Source organism: Ictidomys tridecemlineatus, chromosome 1 (assembly GCF_052094955.1).
Source record: "Ictidomys tridecemlineatus isolate mIctTri1 chromosome 1, mIctTri1.hap1, whole genome shotgun sequence".
In the NCBI taxonomy this organism is placed as follows: Eukaryota; Metazoa; Chordata; class Mammalia; order Rodentia; family Sciuridae; genus Ictidomys; species Ictidomys tridecemlineatus.
In genome coordinates, this window is record NC_135477.1 from 185236571 (window position 1) to 185259033 (window position 22463).

A 22463-nucleotide genomic window follows, 5' to 3' on the forward strand; every position below is an offset into this window, starting at 1 on the left:
TATCTTGGTTTCTTTGGGGCAACTTCTTCTCTTCTTTTTTCATGTTGTCTCTCTATTTTCCTTTCTCATAATGTGGATCTGATGTATTGCAGTTTCTACCCTATAATCTTGTAGTGTGCCTGAAGATTACCTCTCCCTCACCTTGGTGTTGGGCTTGTGTTCCAAGATGGATACTACTGCAGGTAAAGGTGGTGGTGGCAGTAGCGGAGGTAACTCAATATAGCAATAGGGATGTCCCAAGATGGATTCATCCACTTTCAGAGATGGAGATAAAATGAGGGGCCATACAATGGCTTTGGGCTGCCTGTTCTGAGATGCAGCACTTGGCCTGCTGTGCTTCAGGAGGCAGCTGCCTCCAATCTCTGTCTGTTGTTCAAAGGTGGAGGTTACAACTTGGGGAGGGCTATAGCAATGGCTGCAGTGTTCCAAGATGGAGGCAGGCTGGGGGAGTAATGCATTGGTAAATGGGGAGCCCCAGCATGGTCTTCTGCTCTGAGCAGAGGCGGTCCTGGGCCTGGGCTCTCACACATGTCAGATGGTACTGTGCCTGATTGGGCCTGGGCTCCCCTGTGAGTGGCCGGGATGGTCCTTAGCCTGGGCATGGGCTCTGGCATGGGTCAGCAGGTTGGTAGAAGTAATGGGCTTGGGCTTCTGAGTGGCAGAGGTAGTTCTATGTAAGGATTCTGAAGTGTCTGATTGCTTCATGATTTTGGCATGCTTGGTGGTAGGAAGTTACTGTGCAGAGGCACAGAATGTCTCGCTGCTAGGAACACTTCTGTGCAAATCACAGAATGCCTGCCTGCTGTTGCAATTTGCCCTGCATGAGGAGGCTCTGTATTAGAGCCTTATCAGCTTTGACCTTGATCTCAGGTACACAGCTCTTTGGAATAAAGAAACTCACTTGTTAGACAACCACAAAATTTCACCAAGCTCCTCTGCACCTGAACTTGTCCACATAATCATAACTTTAAACATTTGACTTTCTTGAGAGCTTTACAGAGCTCCTAACATTGCACCTTGCAACTATAGTGTGTAACTGAGGAATAAGCTGCATAATATTGCTAACTCTATAACCAGCTTAATGACACAATGAACAATAATGTACTACTGATGCCAGGGACCTAATATAACTTATTGATTTAAATAAATCTGGCAGCTTGGACATTCGGTCATTCTGCCTCTGTACCTTGCTTCTGTCTACTTTTGATTTTCTATAGTTCTGGGCCTGGGGCTGGGCTCTGTCTTATGTCCGCGGGTCTGCCAATCATTTCTTTCATATGTGGAAGCTAGAGCAAATTAAATAAATGAAGATGGCGGAGGATCAAATTTAAAATGTAGGGAAGATCATTGGAGTAGGAGGAGACCAGAGGGAGATTGGAAAGGGGAAGATACAGAATGCATTTCATAAAACCATATTACATGCATATGTAAACACACCACGTGGAATTTCATCTTTATGCATATTGCAGAAAGTACCAGTAAAAAACAAGAAAGTAAAAGAGCCAAAGGAAATCAGTAGAGCAGAGGAGGAGAGTTGGGGAGGGGAAGGAATGGGAACTGAAACCAAATTTCTTGCATGTGTAATTTTGTCAAAATGAAACCAACTGCTATGTATAATTAAAATTCTCTAAATAATAATAATAATCTCAAATTGCTGAGGGCCTGGCCAAGCTGCCTAGAATGACTTACTTTCCTGTCTGGTTTTGGTACACACAGGTACTCCATGCACTTCTCAAACCCAATCATATGGTGGCAGTAGAAGACCACCAGCACCATCCAATTCAGAGCCATTCCTCTGGTGACCCATCCATAGACTAGGTAAGTTCTGGTCTCTCTTTCTTCTTACCTTGGGTAAGGAGTGAGTTCCAGCATGTCATCTAACATCTCCTTTTTTACACTGGTATACCTGTGTGGTATACTATGTACCTTTGCACTTAATGGGGTAGAAGTTGGTGTGGTTTCCCTGCTGTAAATACACTCACTATTGGGCAGCTGTGCCTGTTGGTGGTGATCCAGAATTAGACTTTTTGAAAGAATCCATCAACCACTGAAGATAGCAGATGTGTGCTCACACTGCTGGCAATAGTCTTAGTGGTGGTCTCAACTTGTACCACCAGCTATATAGCACTCAGCTTTTCTAAGACCCTGAACCATGTCTCTGCCCCACTCCATAGCTGTGACCCTGATCCTAATGGAATAGCTCATTTATTATCTTATCACTGCCATGGTCTCCACCCAAACCCACTGGGGTACCTAGAAGCATCCAATTTATAAGATACTTCTTGGACTGATTAATGTGTCCATGGCTCACAATTGTGTGCATTTGGGAATAAGCCTCAATGTGTTCAGGCTCCCAGGCCCACCAGTCTCTGCTCTCAGAGTGTGGAACTGGGAGATGCCAGGACCTTACCTTAGGGAGGTCTGCAACTGTGTGGGTGTAGTCCTGGAGGGGAGGGAAAGCTTGGACTTCGCTTACAGCAAAAACTGGCTTTGCTTTATCCTTAACCAATCAGTGTGGTTAGCAGAAAGCTCAGATCCTTGCAATTCAGGTGTTGATGACCTGTCCTCTCTCTTGGGGATGTGTCACCAGCATTTAAACTGCTTTCTCTAGGTGAGAAGACTAAGACAGGCAGGCCTGTAAGATCCAGTTGGATTCCTTGCCATGTCCTGTGGGGGGGTGTGGTAGTTAGTGATGCCTTTCTTAAGGCCACACAGAATGGAGGTGGTTGGTAGGCCCAATAGTAAGCACCCTTCAGACAGCTCTGCCTTTATGGAGATTGCTGCCCGGGCCTGGGGCAGCATGGGCCATTGGTCTCCTCTTCTCTGTCCCTGCAAACCCAGCACTGGCCCATTCATTTCTCTGCCACTGCCACCATCACCACAGCCGATTTGTATCCACGGGGATGGAAGCTGTGTCTCTATTGCCTCCCCTTCTGCCTACTGGCCCTCAGCTGACCAAATGCATAGAGCTTTTAAAGTTTTCTGCCAAATATTACTCTGCCTAAAATCTTCTTTTTCCCTTTTTCAACATATTTCTGTACTTATTAACATAATAGAATTTTGTCGCTTTCAATATCATTAGTCAATTTGAATTCTTTCATTTCATAAAACTCAAAGAAAGAATATTTTTCTGTGTAGCAGGGGAATTCTTTGAGTATATTTACATACAGCTTTTTCTGTAGAATTGTCCTGCCATGCTTCATGTTATTTTTCCTTATTTGCCATTCTACCAGTATATTTAAGATCTCTTAAAAACTTTTGTAGTTTGTTACAAGGTACTCAATATTCTATTGCCTAACTTATTTAATTATCACTTGTGATTTTTCTTATCATATGAATATTCAAAACTTTGAAATATGACACTTTGCTAAGGGTTAATAAGTTTTTCTCAAGCATGATATCAGAAAAGTAAGCTCTGGAACCCTCAGGTTTGTGCTCCTCATGCTAGAGATGCTGTGTCCCTGATGGGAACTGTGTTCTGGCTTTTCTGGATCCAGACCCTGGGCTTGCGGGAAGGGCTCAGGACAAGCTGAACCTGGTACAGCTTAACTGAGACTCAGCTCACCAGAAAAAGTGGGCAGCCTTCCCTTAAAGTGATTGCTGAGGTCCCTTGGGAGCCAGAATGTGTTATGGGGCTTTTAGGAAGATGATTGTCTCTCTTTTTTTTTTATTGTTGGTCGTTCAAAACATTACATAGTTCTTAATACATCATATTTCACAGTTTGATTCAAGTGGGTTATGAACTCCCAATTTTACCCCGTATACAGATGCCCTTTAATAGATGAATGGATAAAAAAAAAATGTGGCATTTATACACAATGGAGTATTACTCTGCATTAAAAGATGATTGTCTCTTAATCGAGGGAAGAAATAGCAAGCTCCCTGGGCAATTATGTCATGAATGACTTTAACCCTTTCTATGCTTTGAAATGTGCTGGAACACACAGAAGCACGTGCACCAAATCTGACAGCTAGGGACCTTTACAGGAACACAGCCATGGAACTGCCAGGAAGGGCTACCAGAGAAGCAGAATATCACAGCATCAGGGTTTCCCCTTGGTCACCCCTCCCCATGGCAGCCAGTGCTACAAAGACTTCAGATGCGCCTTGTGCTACATGCAGAGAAGACCTGCAGCAAAGCTGGCCATCTGAGCAGAGCTGCTGGTCCTCTCCCAGCCTCTCCCACCCTCACTGTAGCTACCAGGCCGCTCCTGCCAGGACCTGGGAGTCACAGCTCCCCGGTTCTTCCACGAAGGCCCCATCTTGTCCCAAGATCTCATTCAGGATCCCACGCTGCATTTAGTTGTGGACTTTGATACCTTCAAAGAATATTGAAGAATATTGATTGGTTATTTTTCCAAATGAATTTGATAATAATCATTTCCTACATTATTATTATTGTGTTATGAGGTCAATGTTTTCCTCAATATTATAGGTTAGCTTTTACTGTTGATTCACAATTGTTTGTAAGAGGATGTAGGTTGTGCTCTTTAGAGTCTGGCTGCATATGAAGAGCAGGACTCTGATTTGTGCAGTGACAGGAAGCCATATTGGATCATGTGTGTGCTTACACACACACACACACACAGAAACAACAACAAAACCACACAATATCAAAACAACAGTTTAAAAACATTCAAAAAGACAAACAGCATGGACAAAAGTGAATTATAAACCCACAGTTGACACTACTGAAAATTCTATGTAAAGTACATCTTGTGACCACCCCCAGCAAAATATGGTAGTACATGTTAGGCCACACAAGATCAATGCCCCCCCAAAAATTACAAAGATTAAAATCATTTTGTAAAGCTAATGTCTAACTGCTTCCACCTAATGAACTGCCTCTGACTTGAACCCATTTGCCTTCATCACAAAACTCCATCACAAAACTCGATCCTAATGATCTCAGACAGCATCATCTACTGGATGCTTTCACTCAGCTGAGAACTAGACTACCTGGACAAGATCCAAGGAGCTGATTGCCCCACTGGTGCTCAGCCAAGGAGCTACAGGGGACATGAGCAGGCAGAGGGCCGTGGAGGGCCAGGCTGGCTCTGAGCACATGCTTAGGCAGCAGATAGGGGAAAGAGTTAGTGGGGGAAAGTTTCCTGACATCCACCACTCAGAGCCAAGTCAGAAGGCTGCTTCTGGTTATGTCATTTACTGAAAGGGAACTTGAGAGACTCTTCAGAGTCTGGGTGACATTCTCCTTCTTGGCCTGTTCACTAAGAATTAAGGGGGTGAACTTCATGTTATTCATGTGAACTAATATGGTCTTACTGGAACAAATTTTATATTTTGGTAGGATTTTAAATGAAGGGAGTAATTATTCACTTTAGTGTGTGTTTGGAACTTAGTAGTAATGGCCTGTGTGATCAAGAGGTCCAAGAGGGTGTCTGTGCATGGAGGAGGAGGAGGAAGGAGACCACACCAAGGGCCAGAGGGTACAAACAGTGCCAAAGCAGCAGCTGAAGACAGCGCCAGCTATTCCCACACCACCCTCTCCAGCTTCCTCAACAGTACACTGCTCAGTGGACAGTAAGAAACAGGAGCAGAGGACAAGAGCTGCAGACGCTTTAGGAGAAATCCTGGAAGCACGTCTGCGACTTCAGTGGTCAGCTTGCGGCACCATGAGCACCACTTCTGTGGTTGTTCCTCCTCCAGAAACACCTTTTATACAACTGCTTTGCCAAAGGATCTCCAGCTGGTTCCTCAAAGAAAATAGAATCCACCCCTCCCACTTCAGGAAGCTTCTTCACCAGGTCTCTCAACCTTCTGTCCACGTCCCAAGCCTCCTCAGGAGATGGCTCTGTTCTATTTTACGGAGAAAGGGGAATATTGCAAAGCTCTGCACTCACCATGTTAGAAATAGTCATCTAACTTGCTTTGGTGTGGGAAGTGTGAGAAGGAACAGTATATGTAATACCTGGGAGGACACAGGGAGTCCTCAGGACTTTCCTGTCCAGCTGCATCTTCTCCTGTCAAGGGAGAGTGAGTACAAATGAATCTGAGCTAAGGAAGGAGAGAGCAGCTTGCAATGCCAAAACCTAAGGGACTTGGCAAATATCCCGGAGACAAATGGGCACCCACCTTGGTCTCTATGGGCAAGACACAAATCTGCATAGTTGATTAGGTACTGATTACGCCTGTGGCTGCATTAGCTATCCTCTTATATGTCCTGATTAACATTCCAATTCTACCACACAGGGTCTCTGACAAGCAACAGTGACTTCAGCTCCTGGCACTGAGCATCTGTTCTGCAGACATTTTGCCATGAGCCTAAGTGCCAGGACTGTGGCCAGGAGGATATACTATCTCAGCTATAAATGTCTGTTATTAAACCAAAGGGAAGATGCACCCTTCAGAGCTCATCTGCAGTGACCACCTTCTCCAGTGAAACCCCACTTGCCTACACTTATCTCCCAGTCAGTCCATTCACAGTAAGATGGACTGACAGGGTTACACCACTCATAGCCCAGTCATTTCCCTCCTGAATACCCCTGCCTTGACACAGGAGCTTTGAGGACACCTCACATCCAAACCACATCTTTTAATAAGCTCCATGTTTTAGGAGCCACCTCAGATGCATCTCAGGTAGGGAGCCTGCCCCAAACCCTCCTTCCACCCAGGACTGGCATTCTGCCCGTGGTCATCCATGTGGTCTTGATTTTTCATCACACAACTCGATCCTAATGATCTCAGACAGCATCATCCACTAGATGCCTTCATGATTGGACCTTGAGAACATTCCCCAAGGAATGTGGAGAAATAGCTGCACTGTCTCAATAAAGATTAGACACAATGATAAGAGCATGGTTTCCTAGATACTATGTCACACTGCCCCCAAGCAGAATGTAGAAATTTGCTTTTTTTATAAAAAGAGAGAGCCTGTTATTTAACTCTTTATTCATACATCATTTCAAATTTGCAGAAAATTAGCATGAAAAAAATAATACAACTAATTCCAATGAACTCTAAACCTAGACTAACCTCTGATTAACCATGCACCTGTTTTGTTCATATTTTCTCTCTCCACTAAACCAGAACACCTCACAACCATTTCCTCTAAATATCCACTATGTATTTTGTAATGATATGAATATTTTCCCCTAGAAGGAGAAAGTCCTTGTCAACTTAGGTATATAAGGTGGATCCAGGGGAGCTGCATGAGGACTCTGAATGCACAAGCAGGGGACTGAGGAGGCTCACCCCTGAGAGGAGCAAAGGGGTGCAGCACTGTGGAGTAGGAGCCCAGGAGACGGCACCAGGAGATCTTCATCATCTGACGGGGAGAGAAGGAGAAACCATGGAACCGAAATCCCCTACTTTACTGTTTCCTGAAAGACAGGTCCCACACTCAACATTTTCCTCAGAGCCCCAGTGACATCCTTGTTCCTGAAACTGTAGATTAAGGGGTTCAGCACAGGGGTGAGAATGGTGTAAAACACAGAAACCACCATGTCCTTCTGAGGGGTGTGGTAGGAACTGGGGAGCATGTAGGTATAGACAGCAGTGCCATAGAAGAGTGTGACCACTATCATGTGTGAGGAGCAGGTGGCCAAGGCCTTCCTCCTGCCCTCTGCTGAGTTCATCCTGTGGATGGTGAGAAGGATGCAGGAATAGGAGCCTGAAATGTCTGTCACAGGGATGAGGAGCATGAGGACACAGCACAGGTACATGAGTGTCTCATAGAGCGAGGTGTCTGAGCAGGAGAGCTTCATCACAGCAGGGACTTCACAGAAGAAGTGCTGGATCTCCCGGGATCTGCAGAATGGGAAGGTCATGGTGACAGGAGTCTGCATGAAGCCATCCACTGATCCCAGGAACCAGCAACCAGATGCCAGGAGGAGACACACCCTGTGGTTCATGAGCACAGGGTAACGGAGAGGATGGCAGATGGCTATGCCTTAGTCATAGGCCATGGCACCTAAAAAGAAAAACTTAGAACCTGTGAGTGTCACACAGAGGAACATCTGCATCCCACATTCAGGGGCTGATCCAGGAGCATCTTGGGCACAGTGATGGAGAGGGACATCATTGAACTTCAGAGGTCACTGTCAGTCTATGCAAGAAAAAGACCAGTTAAATGAGATAAGGTGGGGTTTTTAAATAGTGACAAAATAAGTTAGGAATATGGATGGACAGAAAACACACCTGGCCTTTCTTTAGGAAATCAATAATGACTTCTTTCCCATTTTCTCTCAAAGACAGTAAACATTTCCAGCTCTCTGGTTCTGACAGGTTAACTGTTAAATTTGCTGCACTATCTACAGGAAGGTTCTATCATCTCTTCTTAGAAAGACTAGCAGGAGCTATAATGCAGAGGTGTTCTTTTAAGAAATTAAAGTTTTTGTTTGAACCCTGGTAACAATCCCTAAAACCAGCTGTGGCACTTCACTCTTGACAGCCTTTGCTGGGAAGGGCTGAAGCAGAGAACACAGTGCTCCTAATGCTGTAGCTCAGTGTCCAGCATGACTGAGACCCAGGGCAGAAGACAGGAGAGGTTCATAGAAGGGGGAAGGAATGGTAGGTGAGTGGGTGGGTACAAGGTAGAAGTTATTTAGATGACACAGAGATGATAGGTGGATGAACAAACAGATTTCCTTTCCATCTTATCTTACTCTGTTGATAGATGAAGGGCAGGATCTATGGAGAATGAACAGGAATCACAATGGCTGCCATATCTACCTCTGTGGACAAAGTGGAGCAAGACCAGAGTCCACCAACCAGTGGGAGAAGTGGACAGCACTTGATGAATGAATGGAGGGAGAGAGGAGGCCATGAGGGGAGGGAGGCTCCTGGGGGAATCTCTGCCACTGTCCTGGAGCAACACATAGTGACCCCAAGACACCAGGGGATCAGGGAACATGGTCTGCTCCACAAACAGGGCCTGGCGTGCTCTCTCTCACTCTTCTCTAGGCAGTTGCTGGAGTTTCATAGGAACAGCTGGTGCATGCTTCAGTAGGGAACTGGTAACAGTGCTGGTAGACAAATACTCAGCCATCCCTAGAAACCAAAAGCATCCAGGGATCACTGTCTTCACCTTCCCCAGAGCCTCTGAGGTCCTCACATCTTGTTCTTCCTAGTACAGACTGACAATCCAGGGTCTCAGGCCTCTGCCTAACATCACACAAGTGACCCAAGCGAGGGTTTATATCCTGTCTCTGGGTACAGCAGAGCACCTCACTGCTCAATGTCCTTGGAAAACAGTGTCCTCCCTCTGTCATGGACAGCTCGGATCTGGTCCACTCACCATCTATGTGCTTAGAGAAACAAGAACATGCTCAGGATACTTGCTTCCCAGCATTGCTGCAATCTCAGGAGTCACCTCCATGTGAAGCAAGGACAGCCCCTCTCTCTCTGCAAAGTTGCAGTCTCAGGACAAGTAATGCAGCTTCCTACCATCATCTGAAGCATAAGAGGGAATATATAACATTATATGCTCATAAATAATTGGAAAAAAACTCAAAATTTAAGATGTTACAGTAAATAAATGTATATGAAAGTTTTAAGATGAAAACATTTTATTTTTTTCTGAAAAACAGATGATAGAGAAAGATGAGGAAATACCATGAGGACCTAACAGACCACCTCAACAGCAGGACAGCAAGCCCAGCACAGCCATGGCCCTGAGCTCCAGGGCCACCTGCCTGGCTGAATTCACCTCAGAGGAGGCTGCACCTCACCCAGATGGCCAGGGAGTGTGGCCTGGCTAAGTAACCAGGAAGAGGAGGGTGGCGTCACCCCTGGTTTAGGATGCTCACAGGGGACTGGATGAGACATGTCTGTTCACACATCCTCTGGGGCCTGGAGGACACTGCAGTTAGAGCTAAGGTAGCAGCAGAGCTCTCTGGGGCACAGCTCTGGGTCATCCTCATCCTCTCCTGTTTTCCTCTTTGTTCAACTCCAGACTTCACCAATGTTAACAATCCTCTCTACTCTCACCCTGTCTACAATACCTGACCAGTGACATGTAGGAGGAGTTAGTCTGGATTGGTTTATCAACCACACCGTGTGTGTGTGTGTGTGTGTGTGTGTGTGTGTGTGTGTGTGTGTGTGTGTGTATGAGAAGCATCTCCTCCTCAGTGTCCCGGAAGCCTGGAAGGAGTCCTCCTCACAGGTCCACCTCACTCTCTTACCTGTCTGCTTGTGCTCCTTATTTCCTGTCATTCACTGGCCATGTAGGTCATTGTAAGTTAGAATTTAATTTTAAAGTATTTGTTTTTATTTCAACTACTGACATGCAAATTATTGAGAAGTCTCAAAGCACAAACTGTTTCATTGAAACTTTAAAATGTTTCATTGAAAATAAAAAAATGTTTATTGTAATATATTTACCCAGATAAAAATCATGCTTTAAATGTTAAGAGTGGAGGTGTAACTCAGGGATTATGGCTCCTGCTGAGCATGCATGAAGCCCTAAGTTCAATAACTAGCTATGCAGTAAAATGAAATAAATCCTATCCTTTCTACAAACTACAAGTGTTTCAAACATCTGTTCAGTGTACACCTGTTGTAGCAGCTACAATGAAATAGAGGAAGACAGAAGCAATATCCTTCAACATCTATTTTTTAACAGTTCCCTCTCAAAATTTGCAGTGAAATTCTTCTCAACTTTTTTTTTAACCTATGTCTGAAACAATGCTTATTATTTACCCTGCCATGGAGGTCTTGTGACAGCCTTGGTCCACACACACACATACACTCTGTTGGCCAGGCTGCCTCCTGAGCTGTACCTACCTGTGACCTGCAGGGCTTCAGCCTGTAGATGGCTTATCCTGCCTCCTTGTCCCCCTGGTTTCCTGTAACTCTGTGGGACACAGCCCTGGGGTCCCCTCGAGTGTTGGGAGAAACTAAGAAACTGGGGCTTTTCTCCCTGCTGGAGATGGTCCCTGGCAGCTGAAGCACCTGGGCACAACAGGGACCCTGTTGGCTCCAGGCTCCAGCATCCAGAAGGCATTTTGAGTTCCAGCAGCACTGCAGGACGTGGGTACCTGGGTCGCTATGGCATCCTGCCTGTGACTGGGCTACCGTCTCCACACTCAGTAGAGAGTGCACAGCAGATGCAGAGGGAGGAATGGGGTCCTTAACTGACAGGCTCCCTTCTGCTCCACCAGCCTCACTTAGGTCATGGCCACTTTGCAGCCAACTCCTTGCATGAAGTCTCTTCAGCTTGAAATTTGTGGTGTTGCCTTTTATTAAAAATGATTTAGTGTGGTTACTATATATCAGGTGATTTAAACAGAAATACAGTCCCTTTCTAAAGGTGCACAGTTGTTCTATGCTGAAAAACATCAATTATAAACGGAGCTGAAATAAAAATGCTTATACAGAAATCACTCTCTCAGTTAGTTTGTTTTGTAAAGTAATTCCATACAGGGAATAGTCATCCAAACATTTTGATATATAGCAATAAGTTGCTTTCTGTTAACTACCAAGTCATGTTACAACATCCAGATCTGCCTAAACCAGCCTAGAGTGTGGTATTTTTCCACCTTAGTAAATTTATTAGAGTCATATTTGACTTGCATTTCTTGCTTACTAATATATCTATATGATTTTTCATGTTTCTCCATGTAACGACCACTTTATGGAATGACTATGTTCTTTGCACATTTTTTTAGTGAAATCTTTTCTTCATAAATATACAGTGATATACTTATGTATTCAAACTAGTAACTCAGTATAATGGGCTACAACATTTAATTTCATTGGTTATTTTTATATTAGTTTCATCAGAATTTCCTGAAGCATTATGTTTAATTTGACAAATTTTATGATTCCTTTCAGTGTTTGTGTGCTGGGAAAATCTTAGTATGTTTTGGTGTCTTCTAAAATATCCTCCTTCAAATTTCTAAGAAATGAGGTTGAGTTATTTTTTATTATTTTTAGTACATTTACTTCTGAGACAGCAATAATTTATTTGGGGTACACTCTGCTGGTGGAACAGCATCTGGGGCATGGGGTCAAGTTTAAGTCTGGATCTAAGAAGAAAAATTACTAAGAAGTACATGGGGGTGTGGAAACAGGGGTCCACGCAGGATAGCAGGACAATATTGAAGTTGGGAAGGATAACCAAGGTGAGCAAGAGCATTACAATGCAGAAAAAAGTCCCTACTAGCTAGGGCCACTCAGAGATTCTAAGCAGGATGGAGTCTACTGGGAAACTCAATGGCCCTCCCTATTTTTGGAATTAGAATTTGAATGTAATCCTAAGCAAGATTCTATGTGTAAACTTTGTAATAAGGTTTTAATGCCATTTTCTTGGAGGGGACAACTTTTTCTTTAGTTAAGAGGATGAAATCTCTCTTCTACAAATGTCTGTTATTTCAACCAAAGAGAAGAAGCACCTTTCCAGGGTTCACCTGCAGTGACCCATCTAATCCAGACAAACCTCACCTGCCTACACTTAACTCCCAGAAAGTCCATTAAAAAAGATGGAATGATTAAGTTATAGTTCCATAATCTAGTCATTTTCCTCCTGAATATCCCTGAATTGGTACAGGAGCTCTGGTGAACATATCACATCCAAACCACATCTCTTAATGTTTCAAGTACTACCTCAGATGCATCTCTGGTAGGGAGCCTGCATGAAACCCTGCTTCCACCCAGAATTGGCATTTCCCCCATGGTCATCCATGTGGTCTTGAATCTTTTTCACATAACAGGATCCTAAAGATTTCAGAGAACAACAACCACTGGATACCTTCATGGTTGAATCTTGAGAATGTTCCTCAAGGAAGGCAAAGAAAGAGCTGCACTAAGTAAAATTAGACACATGATATGAGCATGTTATCCTAGATACTATGTCACACTGCCACAAGCAGAAATGTCCTTTTTATAAAAGGAAGGAAAGCCTGTTATTTAACTCTTATATGTGATTTGAAACTTGCAGAGTATTAGCATGAACAAGAACAGTACAACTAACTCCCATGAACCCTAAACTTCGACTCATCTATGGTTTACTGTGTACCCATTAATTGTCTACATATTCTTCACCATCCCTTGCCTCTCTCCACCTATCAATAGGACACCTCATGGCCACTTTGTCTAAATATCCACTATGTTTTTTGTAATGATATGAATATTTTCCCCTAGAAGGAGAAAGTCCTTGTCAACTTAGGTATATAAGGTGGATCCAGGGGAGCTGCATGAGGACTTTGATTGCACAAGCAGTGGACTGGGGAGGCTTGCCCCTAAGAGGAGCAAAGGGATACAGCACTGTGGAGTAGGAGCCCAGGAGACAGCACCAGGAGATCTTCATCATCTGACGGGGAGAGAAGGAGAAACCATGGAACTCAAATCCCCTACTTTACTGTTTCCTGAAAGACAGGTCCCACACTCAACATTTTCCTCAGAGCCCCAGTGACATCCTTGTTCCTGAAACTGTAGATTAAGGGGTTCAGCACAGGGGTGAGAATTGTGTAAAACACAGAAACCACCATGTCCTTCTGAGGGGTGTGGTAGGAGCTGGGGAGCATGTAGGTGTAGACGGCAGCGCCATAGAAGAGTGTGACCACCATCATGTGTGAGGAGCAGGTGGCCAGAGCCTTCCTCCTGCCCTCTGCTGAGTTCATTCTGTGGATGGTGAGGAGGATGGAGGAATAGGAGCCTGAAATGACTGTCACAGGGATGAGGAGCATGAGGACACAGCACAGGTACATGAGTGTCTCATAGAGCGAGGTGTCTGAGCAGGAGAGCTTCATCACAGCAGGGACTTCACAGAAGAAGTGCTGGATCTCCCTGGATCTGCAGAATGGGAAGGTCATGGTGACAGGAGTCAGCATGAAGCCATCCACTGATCCCAGGAACCAGCAACCAGATGCCAGGAGGAGACACACTCTATGGTTAATGAGGACTGGATAGCGAAGTGGATGGCAGATGGCCATGTAGCGGTCATAGGCCATGGCTGCCAGAAGGAAAAACTCAGAACCTACTAGTGTCAAGTAGAGGAACATCTGTATCCCACATTCAGGGACTGAGATGGTACTCACACCCAGCACTTGGTCCAGGAGCATCTTGGGCACAGTGATGGAGATGTACATCATGTCCATGAGGGACAGCTGGCTGATGAAGAAGTACATGGGGGTGTGGAGTTTGGCACTGGAGTGTATCAGGATGATCAGGACAGCATTTCCAGACAAGGCCATCAGGAAAACCAGAAAAATGACCACACAAAGCAGGGCTGGGTGTTGAGATTGCCTGAAGAGTCCCACCAGGATGAAATCTGCCCACCCTGTGTGGTTGGTCATCCAGGTGGTGATGTCCATGAGGCTCCACCTTGGCCACAAAGAAAGCTTTGGGTTAATGTTGTACTGAGGGCTGAAGTGACTTTTTAGCTGCCACACACCTGTGCTCCAGCCTGATTGTGCCAACCAGAGGACGTACCAGAGCCTGCAGATCCTAGGAGTTCAGATGACCTGTAGTAAATAATATATTTTAAAAAGTATCTAAAAGCTCACCTGTGGGACTTGCACTCGTGGGTGAGGCAAGCGGAGCCGGAGACGAAAACAGAGGCCGAACTCCGGATTTGACAAGATGGCCGGGCTGCCCCGCAGGATCATCAAGGAAACCCAGCGTTTGCTGGCAGAACCAGTTCCTGGCCTTAAAGCAAAACCAGAGAGAGTAACGCCCGTTATTTTCATGTGGTCATTGCTGGCCCCCAGGATTCCCCCTTTGAGGGAGGGACTTTTAAACTTGAACTATTCCTTCCAGAAGAATACCCAATGGCAGCACCTAAAGTACGTTTCATGACCAAAATTTATCATCCTAATGTAGACAAGTTGAGAAGAATATGTTTAGATATATTGAAAGATAAGTGGTCCCCAGCACTGCAGATCCACACAGTTCTGCTATCTATCCTTAGCTTTGTTAAGTGCTCCTAATCCAGATGATCCATTAGCAAATGATGTAGTGGAGCAGTGGAAGACCAACGAAGCCCAAGCCATAGAAACAGCTAGAGCATGGACTAGGCTGTATGCCATGAATAATATTTAAATCGATCCAATCATCAAGTGTGCATCACTTCTCCTGTTCTGCCAAGATTTCTTCCTTTTTTGTTTGCATTTAATGGACACAGTCTTAATAGAAACATTACAGAATAAAAGCCCATCTTCAGTCCTTTGGTGATTAAATGCACATTAACAAATTTATGTCTTGTCCTAATTTACTGTTGTAAAGCATGAGCCGAGGCTAGAAGTATCATCTGGATTGTTGTAAAACGTTTAAAAGCAGTGGCTCTCTGCTTTTATTTATTTCTCCCATCATGGTTTAAGTATAAAGCACTGTGAATGAAGGTAGTTGTCAGGGTTAGCTGCCAGGGGTATGGGTGTGTTTATTTTTTATTTTATTTTATTTTTTTGAGGGGAAAGGTAGTTTTATTTTAATTTTATGGACTCCTTTCACTCCCCTTTATGGTGAGCTAATTGCTTTGGTTAAAAGCAGCTAACCAGTTCATTAGAATATGCTCTCTAGCCAAGTCTAACTTTATTCAGACTCTGTAGATGGACAAGCTTGATTGTTTGAATCAAAATGGGAACATTAAACAAATATCTCAGCCCTCACTAATAACATTGTGACTTTGCTGTCAGGTGTAGATTTCCCCCCTTCAAAAAAAGAAAAAAGAAAGAAAGAAAGAAAGAAAAAACTTGTGACCATTTTGTATGGCTTGTCTGGAATTCTGTAAATCTTATGTTTTAGTAAAATATTTTTTGTTATTCGACTTTGCCTTTGTACAGTTTATTTTACTATGTTTATTTCATTTTCCCAATGTGACAATCGTATTTAAAAATTAAAAAATGCTGATGAAACATTCTGTTTTGGTCTTCACCATCTGACAAATTGAATGGCAAGAGATTTTGCCAGTTTCTTTTCACTGATGCAAAATTATGTTAAGAATTACTGAATGGATTATTTATAAATTGGCCCTGAGCATGCATAAAGCATCAGTGTCTGACTTTTTTTTAACCTCCTATAAATTAAAAATAAATGTTCATTGTCTGATTTGGTTAGGCTATCATTGGTCTTGCCACAATGTTTGACAAATTACTGTACAGGGGTAGTCACAGCAAAGAAAGCATTAGTGACTGACATGTAGAACTTTCACATGTCGTGCCACATTTTTACCTCATATGTGGTGTATGACCTTTTTCTTTAAACTTCCTATGTGGCCACTGGTGTGTGTTATTAGGAAACACCAATATGGTATTCATTTGGAGTTTACTGAGGCATTTGAATCTTCCTTATAGACCTAAGAGTGTATCTCAAGCAACTAGCTTGCATAAGTGTCATCAGAAAGGTTTATTCCTTTGAGAGCATCAAATCTTCAGTTAATGTGCTTTTACCTCCCTAGTATTTGCTTTGGAGGTCCTTTTATTCTTTAATTTGTTATTAGTAAATTTTTCTTCACTGACAGTTTCTTCCCTCACAAACTGTTCTTTTCCACCTCTCTCCACATCTAATGCCTGATTCTTATTTTCAAGTCATAAATGTAGCCAGTCATAAATATGTAAATGTTAACCTTCACTTTGGAATCTTTTTTCTCTTGCAGTTTAAGGTAATGGATATTGTAGCCCCATCTGAATTTTCCTCACTCTTATTCTCATAATTTCTGGAGTTTCTTCAGAATGTGGTGTATTTTATTGTGCTCCTATGTAAGATGAAGAATTATCTATTAAAATTACGTTTTCAACATACAAAAGCTTTCTATGACTGGTAACTGGTATCCTTCCAAATAAATGCTTTGCTTCGTAATGAATGTTAAATTCAGAATAAAAATTTTTTCAGAATAAATTGATAACTCTAATATTACAAATTTAGAAATTATTAACAACAGTTGTCACTTATAACAATTCTTGGGCTGAGGACATCTTGGACCACAGCTAATGAAATAGTCTCATTCTAGAAAATGACTGAACTTAGTAAGACTTCCAAGTAATTAAAGACCAGCATAAGAACTATAGATAGCATTGTTCATGGTTATAGCTAGTGTCAGTGATTTTCAAGTTATAAAATTCCAGATTTAAATTTGTTGCACTATAAAACCTGTCTAAAGTAAGATTAAGAGACTGCCCCCCCACCACCCCTGTTGTTTTGCTAGAACCTATCTTCTCAACCAGTGGGAGGAAGCAAGAGCCAGTGTATGACTAAGATTTCTTGGGACTTAGTGATCTGGGAGAGGCTTTAGGCAAAGGTTGAAAACTGGCAGCTATATATGGCCTATGGACCTGTTTCCCTTGGCCCACACCAAGTGGTTGGCCATTTTTTTGAACTCCAGAAATTCCCTTGAAAAATCCAGAATTTGTTATTTTTGAAGGATCTGAAGATCTGGCACTAGTGGAGCTGACCTACCTTTGTGCTTGACACCTGTTGAGAGGAATTGGGTAGCAGTCACTTCAAGGAAGAGCATGTCATTTGCAAGTTAGAATCCTTCCCAGCCCACCTGCTGTAACTTTGTGTAGTCCTGTTCTAAATCTTTGACTTTGTAGCCCAAGCCAGTTTGACAAAAGTATTTAATATGTACCTGCTACAGGTTGAGGATGATTAGGTGGAGTGGCACAGGGATTTCCTTTTGAGGACCTCATGATCTAACAATGGAGGGGACACAGACAAGTAGATGTAGTTCTGTGAAGAAGGGAAGTACTTGAAGAGTCCACTCTTCCGGATTCAAGGCAGATAAACACTCCAAGGCAGAGGGAACAACATATGCAAAACTCTGGGAGAGAAGCAAAGGATCTGAACCTATCAATAAATGACTTTTTGAAAATCCACTCTGCCACTTTGGGGTTTTCTGAAATCCTGAGATGTCGACGTGGGCTTTGCTTCTTTTGATTTGTTTTAGTTTATGTTGCTGTGATTTGCTTCTACTCTGAGAGGAGCAGTTATCCTTGGTCTTTCTAGAGTCCACCTAGTAAGATCTTAGACCTGATGTATATAGAACTTGAAGCTTACCCAAAATCAGGAATATATTTGTAAAATAAATGTCAGAAGATACATTTAAAGATTAACTACAAATCAGTTTGTAAAAGCCACAGGTGGTGCTATGGTTTAGCACTTAAAAGAGCGGGAAAGAAAATCTGGTCTATGAGACATTATAAGCAGCTAAATAGCACTTAGTGGCATCATGGGGACAACAAATTGGCTTTATTTTTCTATTTGATAGTTAGGAATGTTTTCTGGTTACTCTAGCCATATCCATTTTTTGTTACTGCAGTAGCAAAGGTTTAGAATTACAACCTTATTTAGAAAAGCTATCCCCCAAATCCAGACGCAATGAAAAATAGGACACCTAATACATCAATCTATGTAAGAATAATGTAATATTTCATCAAATAATGTATTCTGGGGCTGGGAGTAACATTTCATTTACCATTTAGCATGCTGCCTATCTTAAGGAGTTTTATCAGGGTTTATATGACAATACAAAGCAAAAACATGTTGAATGTAATAATTTGAAGAAATATAATAAAAATCTTTAATTCACCAAAAAAAAAATAAAAATAAAAGCTCACCTGTGGGTGAAGTGAGTTGGTAACTTGTAGTGAGGTTGCAACAGTTCAAGTTCATGAACTTCCTGAAGAAAGCAGTTTGTCAATGACAAGTGCATATTTTCAGAATCGTTGCTCAAAAGAGTAGGGGACATTTGAAAACAAGGGGAATCATTAATTCCTGAGTTTAAGTTATTCAAGTGTGAAATAAGTGTTAATATTTCTGGTTAAACAATCTGGTTTTAGCTGGCATTCTAAAACTCTCAGATCTATATGGTATACTAGAAATGTTTAAAACGTTACTGAGACATAATTCATGGAATGCACATTTAACATTTGAACTCCCAACGCCTATAGGACCAGGACATGCCGGGAGTTCTGTGAGTCTGGAAAGACTCTGCTGTTCTCTCCAGCACACTGAAGTCTTCACACAGGACCAAACATTTTGAGACCTGAGGAGCACCCATCCATAAAAATCCAAGGTCATGGCTGGTTTCCTACCTTGGCTCTTGCTACCCCTGACCTTCCCTTCCTTGTCCACTCTGCCTGAGAGATGATGAGAATAACATCTGACCCCAGTGGTGAGAATGAAGTGAGGCAAAGAAATGAAAGTTCCCTGAATTCTGACTTTGACAAACGAAGAAATAGGCATGCTGTTGATTGACATCTGCACTACCCACTCTTCAGAACCTGTCCTAGACCTAGCTGTCACTGCTACTGTTATGAGATACCGTCCTTCATTTCTCCAATTTGGGTACCTATTTATGTCTCCAATATTTGGTTTTCAGGATTACATGAGAAAAGACATGCAAATAAAGCTTACAATCAACTTTAAAGGAAAGTATTTGGATTTGACAATTTTTATGTTTCATTATTTATTTTGTATAAAATGAATAAATAAATATAAATATGAACAACTGTCTGAGATAGTTATTGGTATGACCCTCACTAAGCACAGCTTCCTGGAAAAGCTCTTATGAAAATTCAGCCCAGGCAGGGCTCCTCCTGGTCCATCTTCAAGCTCTGACATTTGCATTCAATCTCAGGTGCAGAACAAGCATTCGGGGATCACTGCTATTCACCAGAAAGGCTTTGTCTGTTTTGCCAACACCATCTGCTTTATTGACAGCCACAATAAATTTTCATGGACACTGAGAGACAGAGAGTTAACAGAACCACACAGAGAGGTCTCAGGGGCAGCTCACTGATGCCTGCTTTGTCTTGATGCTCAGCTACCTCTGTGTAGACACTGAACACAGGTCAAGGGCTTGTTAACCTTGTCTGTACTTCTAGAGGTCATTTTCAGTCTCTACAGGGAAAACAGCATCCACAATATTTGAGGCAGGATTTTTATATAGTGACAAAATAAGTTAAAAGGGCAATGAACATAAAATGTGCCCCACCTTTCTTAATGAAATCAATAGTGGCTTCTTCCACATTTTCAATTAAAGAAATTAAACCTTTCCAATTTTCTGCCTCTGAAAGCATAACTGTTAAATTTGATTCTCTCTCAGCCTGAGGGTCTGATGTCTCTTCTCTCTAGAAAGACTAGCAGTAGCTACAATACAAAGTTATTTTTTTTAAGAAAGGAAAGTTGAAGCACATTTTCTCCCTTGTAGTATTTCCTAAACCAGATGTGATAGTCCACTTTTGACAGCCCTTGCTGGGAGGCACTGAAGCAGTGGACACACTACACGGCTTCTGATGCTGTAGCCCTAGGGTCCAGCATGACTGAGACCCACAGCAGAGGTGGACAGCAGGAGAGGTGCAGGCCCAGGGACAGAGATGGTAGGTGGGTAGGGGGTAGTAGGTGGATGATAGACAGAGGACAGAGACATGATAGACAGATAGACTTCCTGTCCATAAAATCCTAACCTGTTGGCAGATGAAGGCTGAGCTCTTTGGAGAATTTGAGATCTTTCCCATGAACTGAAATCACACCTCTGTCCTGTCAACCTCTGAGGACAAAGTGGAGCAAGGAATGGACACAAATAGCTGCAGTGAAGACAGGGACAGAGTTTTCTGAGAGGACACAGGAGAGAGGGGACAGTGAGGGAGAGGCTCTGCCACTGTTCTGGAGTATAGCACCCCAAGAACACACAGGACCAGGGACCCAGTCTGCTCCACATCCTGGGCCTGTCCCACCTGCTCTCTTACTCTTCTTTAGGCACCTGTGTACGTTTCATGGGAACAGCCTGGTGCATGTTTAACTTGGGGAATTGGTAACAATTTTGTTAGACAAACACACAGCCAACTTATTAGCCAGCAGCATCCAGGAATTGCTGACCTTGCTCCACCTTTCACAGAGTCTCTGAGGTCCTACTCTTCTTATTTCCTTCTAGTACAGACTGAAATCCAGGGTCTCAGGGTCTCTGCTTAACATCACACAAGTGACTCAAGACAGGGCCGTGTCCCACCCCAGGGTGAAGCAGAGCACCTTACTGCCTCAGTGTCCTTAGAAAACAGTGTCCTCCCTCTGCCATGAACAGCTCGGGTCTTGTCCACTCACCGTGTGTCATCAGGGAAAAATGAACATGCTCAGGACACTTACTTCCAGCATTGCTGTGACCCTAGGAGTCATCTCCATGTGAAGCAAGGACAGCCTTTCTCCCTCTGCAAAGTTGTAGTCTTGGGACATCTAATGCAGCTTCCTATCAACCATCTGAAGCATAAGAAGGAATATATACTCCTATGTCCATAAATAATCCCAAATAAAAATACACTCCTTAAGATGTTGCAGCAAATAAATTCTATATGAAAATTCGAAGATGAGAACACATTTCTATTTGTCAGAAAAAAGGTGATAGAGAAAGATGAGGAAATTCCGTGAGGACCTACCTAACAGACCACCTCAACAGCAGGTCAGCAAGCCAAGCACAGCCATGGCCCTGGGCTCCAGGGCCACCTGCCTGGCTGAACTCACCTCAGAGGATGCTGCACCTCACCCAGATGGCCAGGGAGTGTGGCCTGGCTAAGTCACCAGGAAGAGGAGGGTGGCGTCACCCCTGGTTTAAGATGCTCACAGGGGACTGGATGAGACATGTCTGTTCACACATCCTCTGGGGCCTGGAGGACACTGAAGTTAGAGCTAAGGAAGCAGCAGAGCTCTCTGGGGCACAGCTCTGGGTCATCCTCATCCTGCCTTGTCTCCCTATTTGTTCAACTCCAGAGTTCACCAATGTTAACAATCCTCTCCACTCTCACACTGTCTACCACGCCTGACCAGTGACATGTAGGAGGAGTTAGTCTGGATTGGTTTATCAAACACACAGTGTGTGTGTGTGTGTGTGTGTGTGTGTGTTTGTGTGTGTGTGTGTTTGTGTGTGTGTGTGTGTGTGTGTGTATGTACTCATGTGACCATGAAGTGGATTCTGTGAGACACTATTATTATAGGGATAAAACCTAAAGGTCAGAGTTCAGCTAATGCATCAAAACTATCACTCTGGTCAGTGTTGTGGCAAACTAGACAGAGGATCCACCCCACATCTTCCCCCAACTCTCTCACCTCCCTGCATGTGTTCCTTGTTTCCTGTCATTCATGGCCATCCAGGTTGCTCTAGTTTAGAATTTAATTTTAATATTTTTGTTTTTATTTTTATTACTGACATGCAAATTATTGAAAAGTCTCAGAGCACAAACTGGTTCAATGAGAATTTAAATTTTAAAATTTAAATTGTCCTTTAAAAATTTTAAAATTGTCCTTTAAATGTTAAATCCCTAGAGTGGAGATGTAGCTCAGTGGTAGAGCTCCTGCCTAGCATGCCTGAAGTCCTGAGTTCAATGCAATAAAATGAGATGAAGTCCTATTCTGCCTAAAAAGTGCAAGTGTTTCAAACATCTGTTGAGTGTACATCATGTCGTATCAGTTTGGATAAAATAGGAAGACAGAAGCAGGCCCACCATCCTGGAATTTCTAACCAATTCCCTCTCAACTTTGCTCCTGTGTACATTCTGAGCCATGCTGGTCATTTCCCC

At 43.1% G+C, this 22463-nt stretch overlaps 2 protein-coding genes and 2 pseudogenes across 2 annotated transcripts in view; 2 read left to right on the forward strand and 2 right to left on the reverse strand.

Annotated features, from left to right (window-relative positions):
* LOC101971895 (uncharacterized) overlaps window positions 1-14763 on the forward strand; it is a 46698-nt gene extending 31935 nt beyond the window's left edge. Inside the window, 1 exon segment of the mRNA XM_078053011.1 lies at window positions 9549-14763. The gene's annotated coding sequence lies outside the window, so the exon portion shown is untranslated.
* LOC120885690 (olfactory receptor 2T5-like) lies at window positions 7326-8041 on the reverse strand (annotated as a pseudogene).
* Window positions 13311-14273, reverse strand: LOC144378572 (olfactory receptor 2T29-like). Its single transcript, XM_078053022.1, has one exon. It carries the CDS (start codon window positions 14271-14273, stop codon window positions 13311-13313), a length of 963 nt encoding a protein of 320 aa, XP_077909148.1.
* On the forward strand, window positions 14542-17958 carry LOC101975997 (ubiquitin-conjugating enzyme E2 N pseudogene; annotated as a pseudogene).
* The last annotated feature ends 4505 nt before the right edge of the window (window positions 17959-22463 follow it).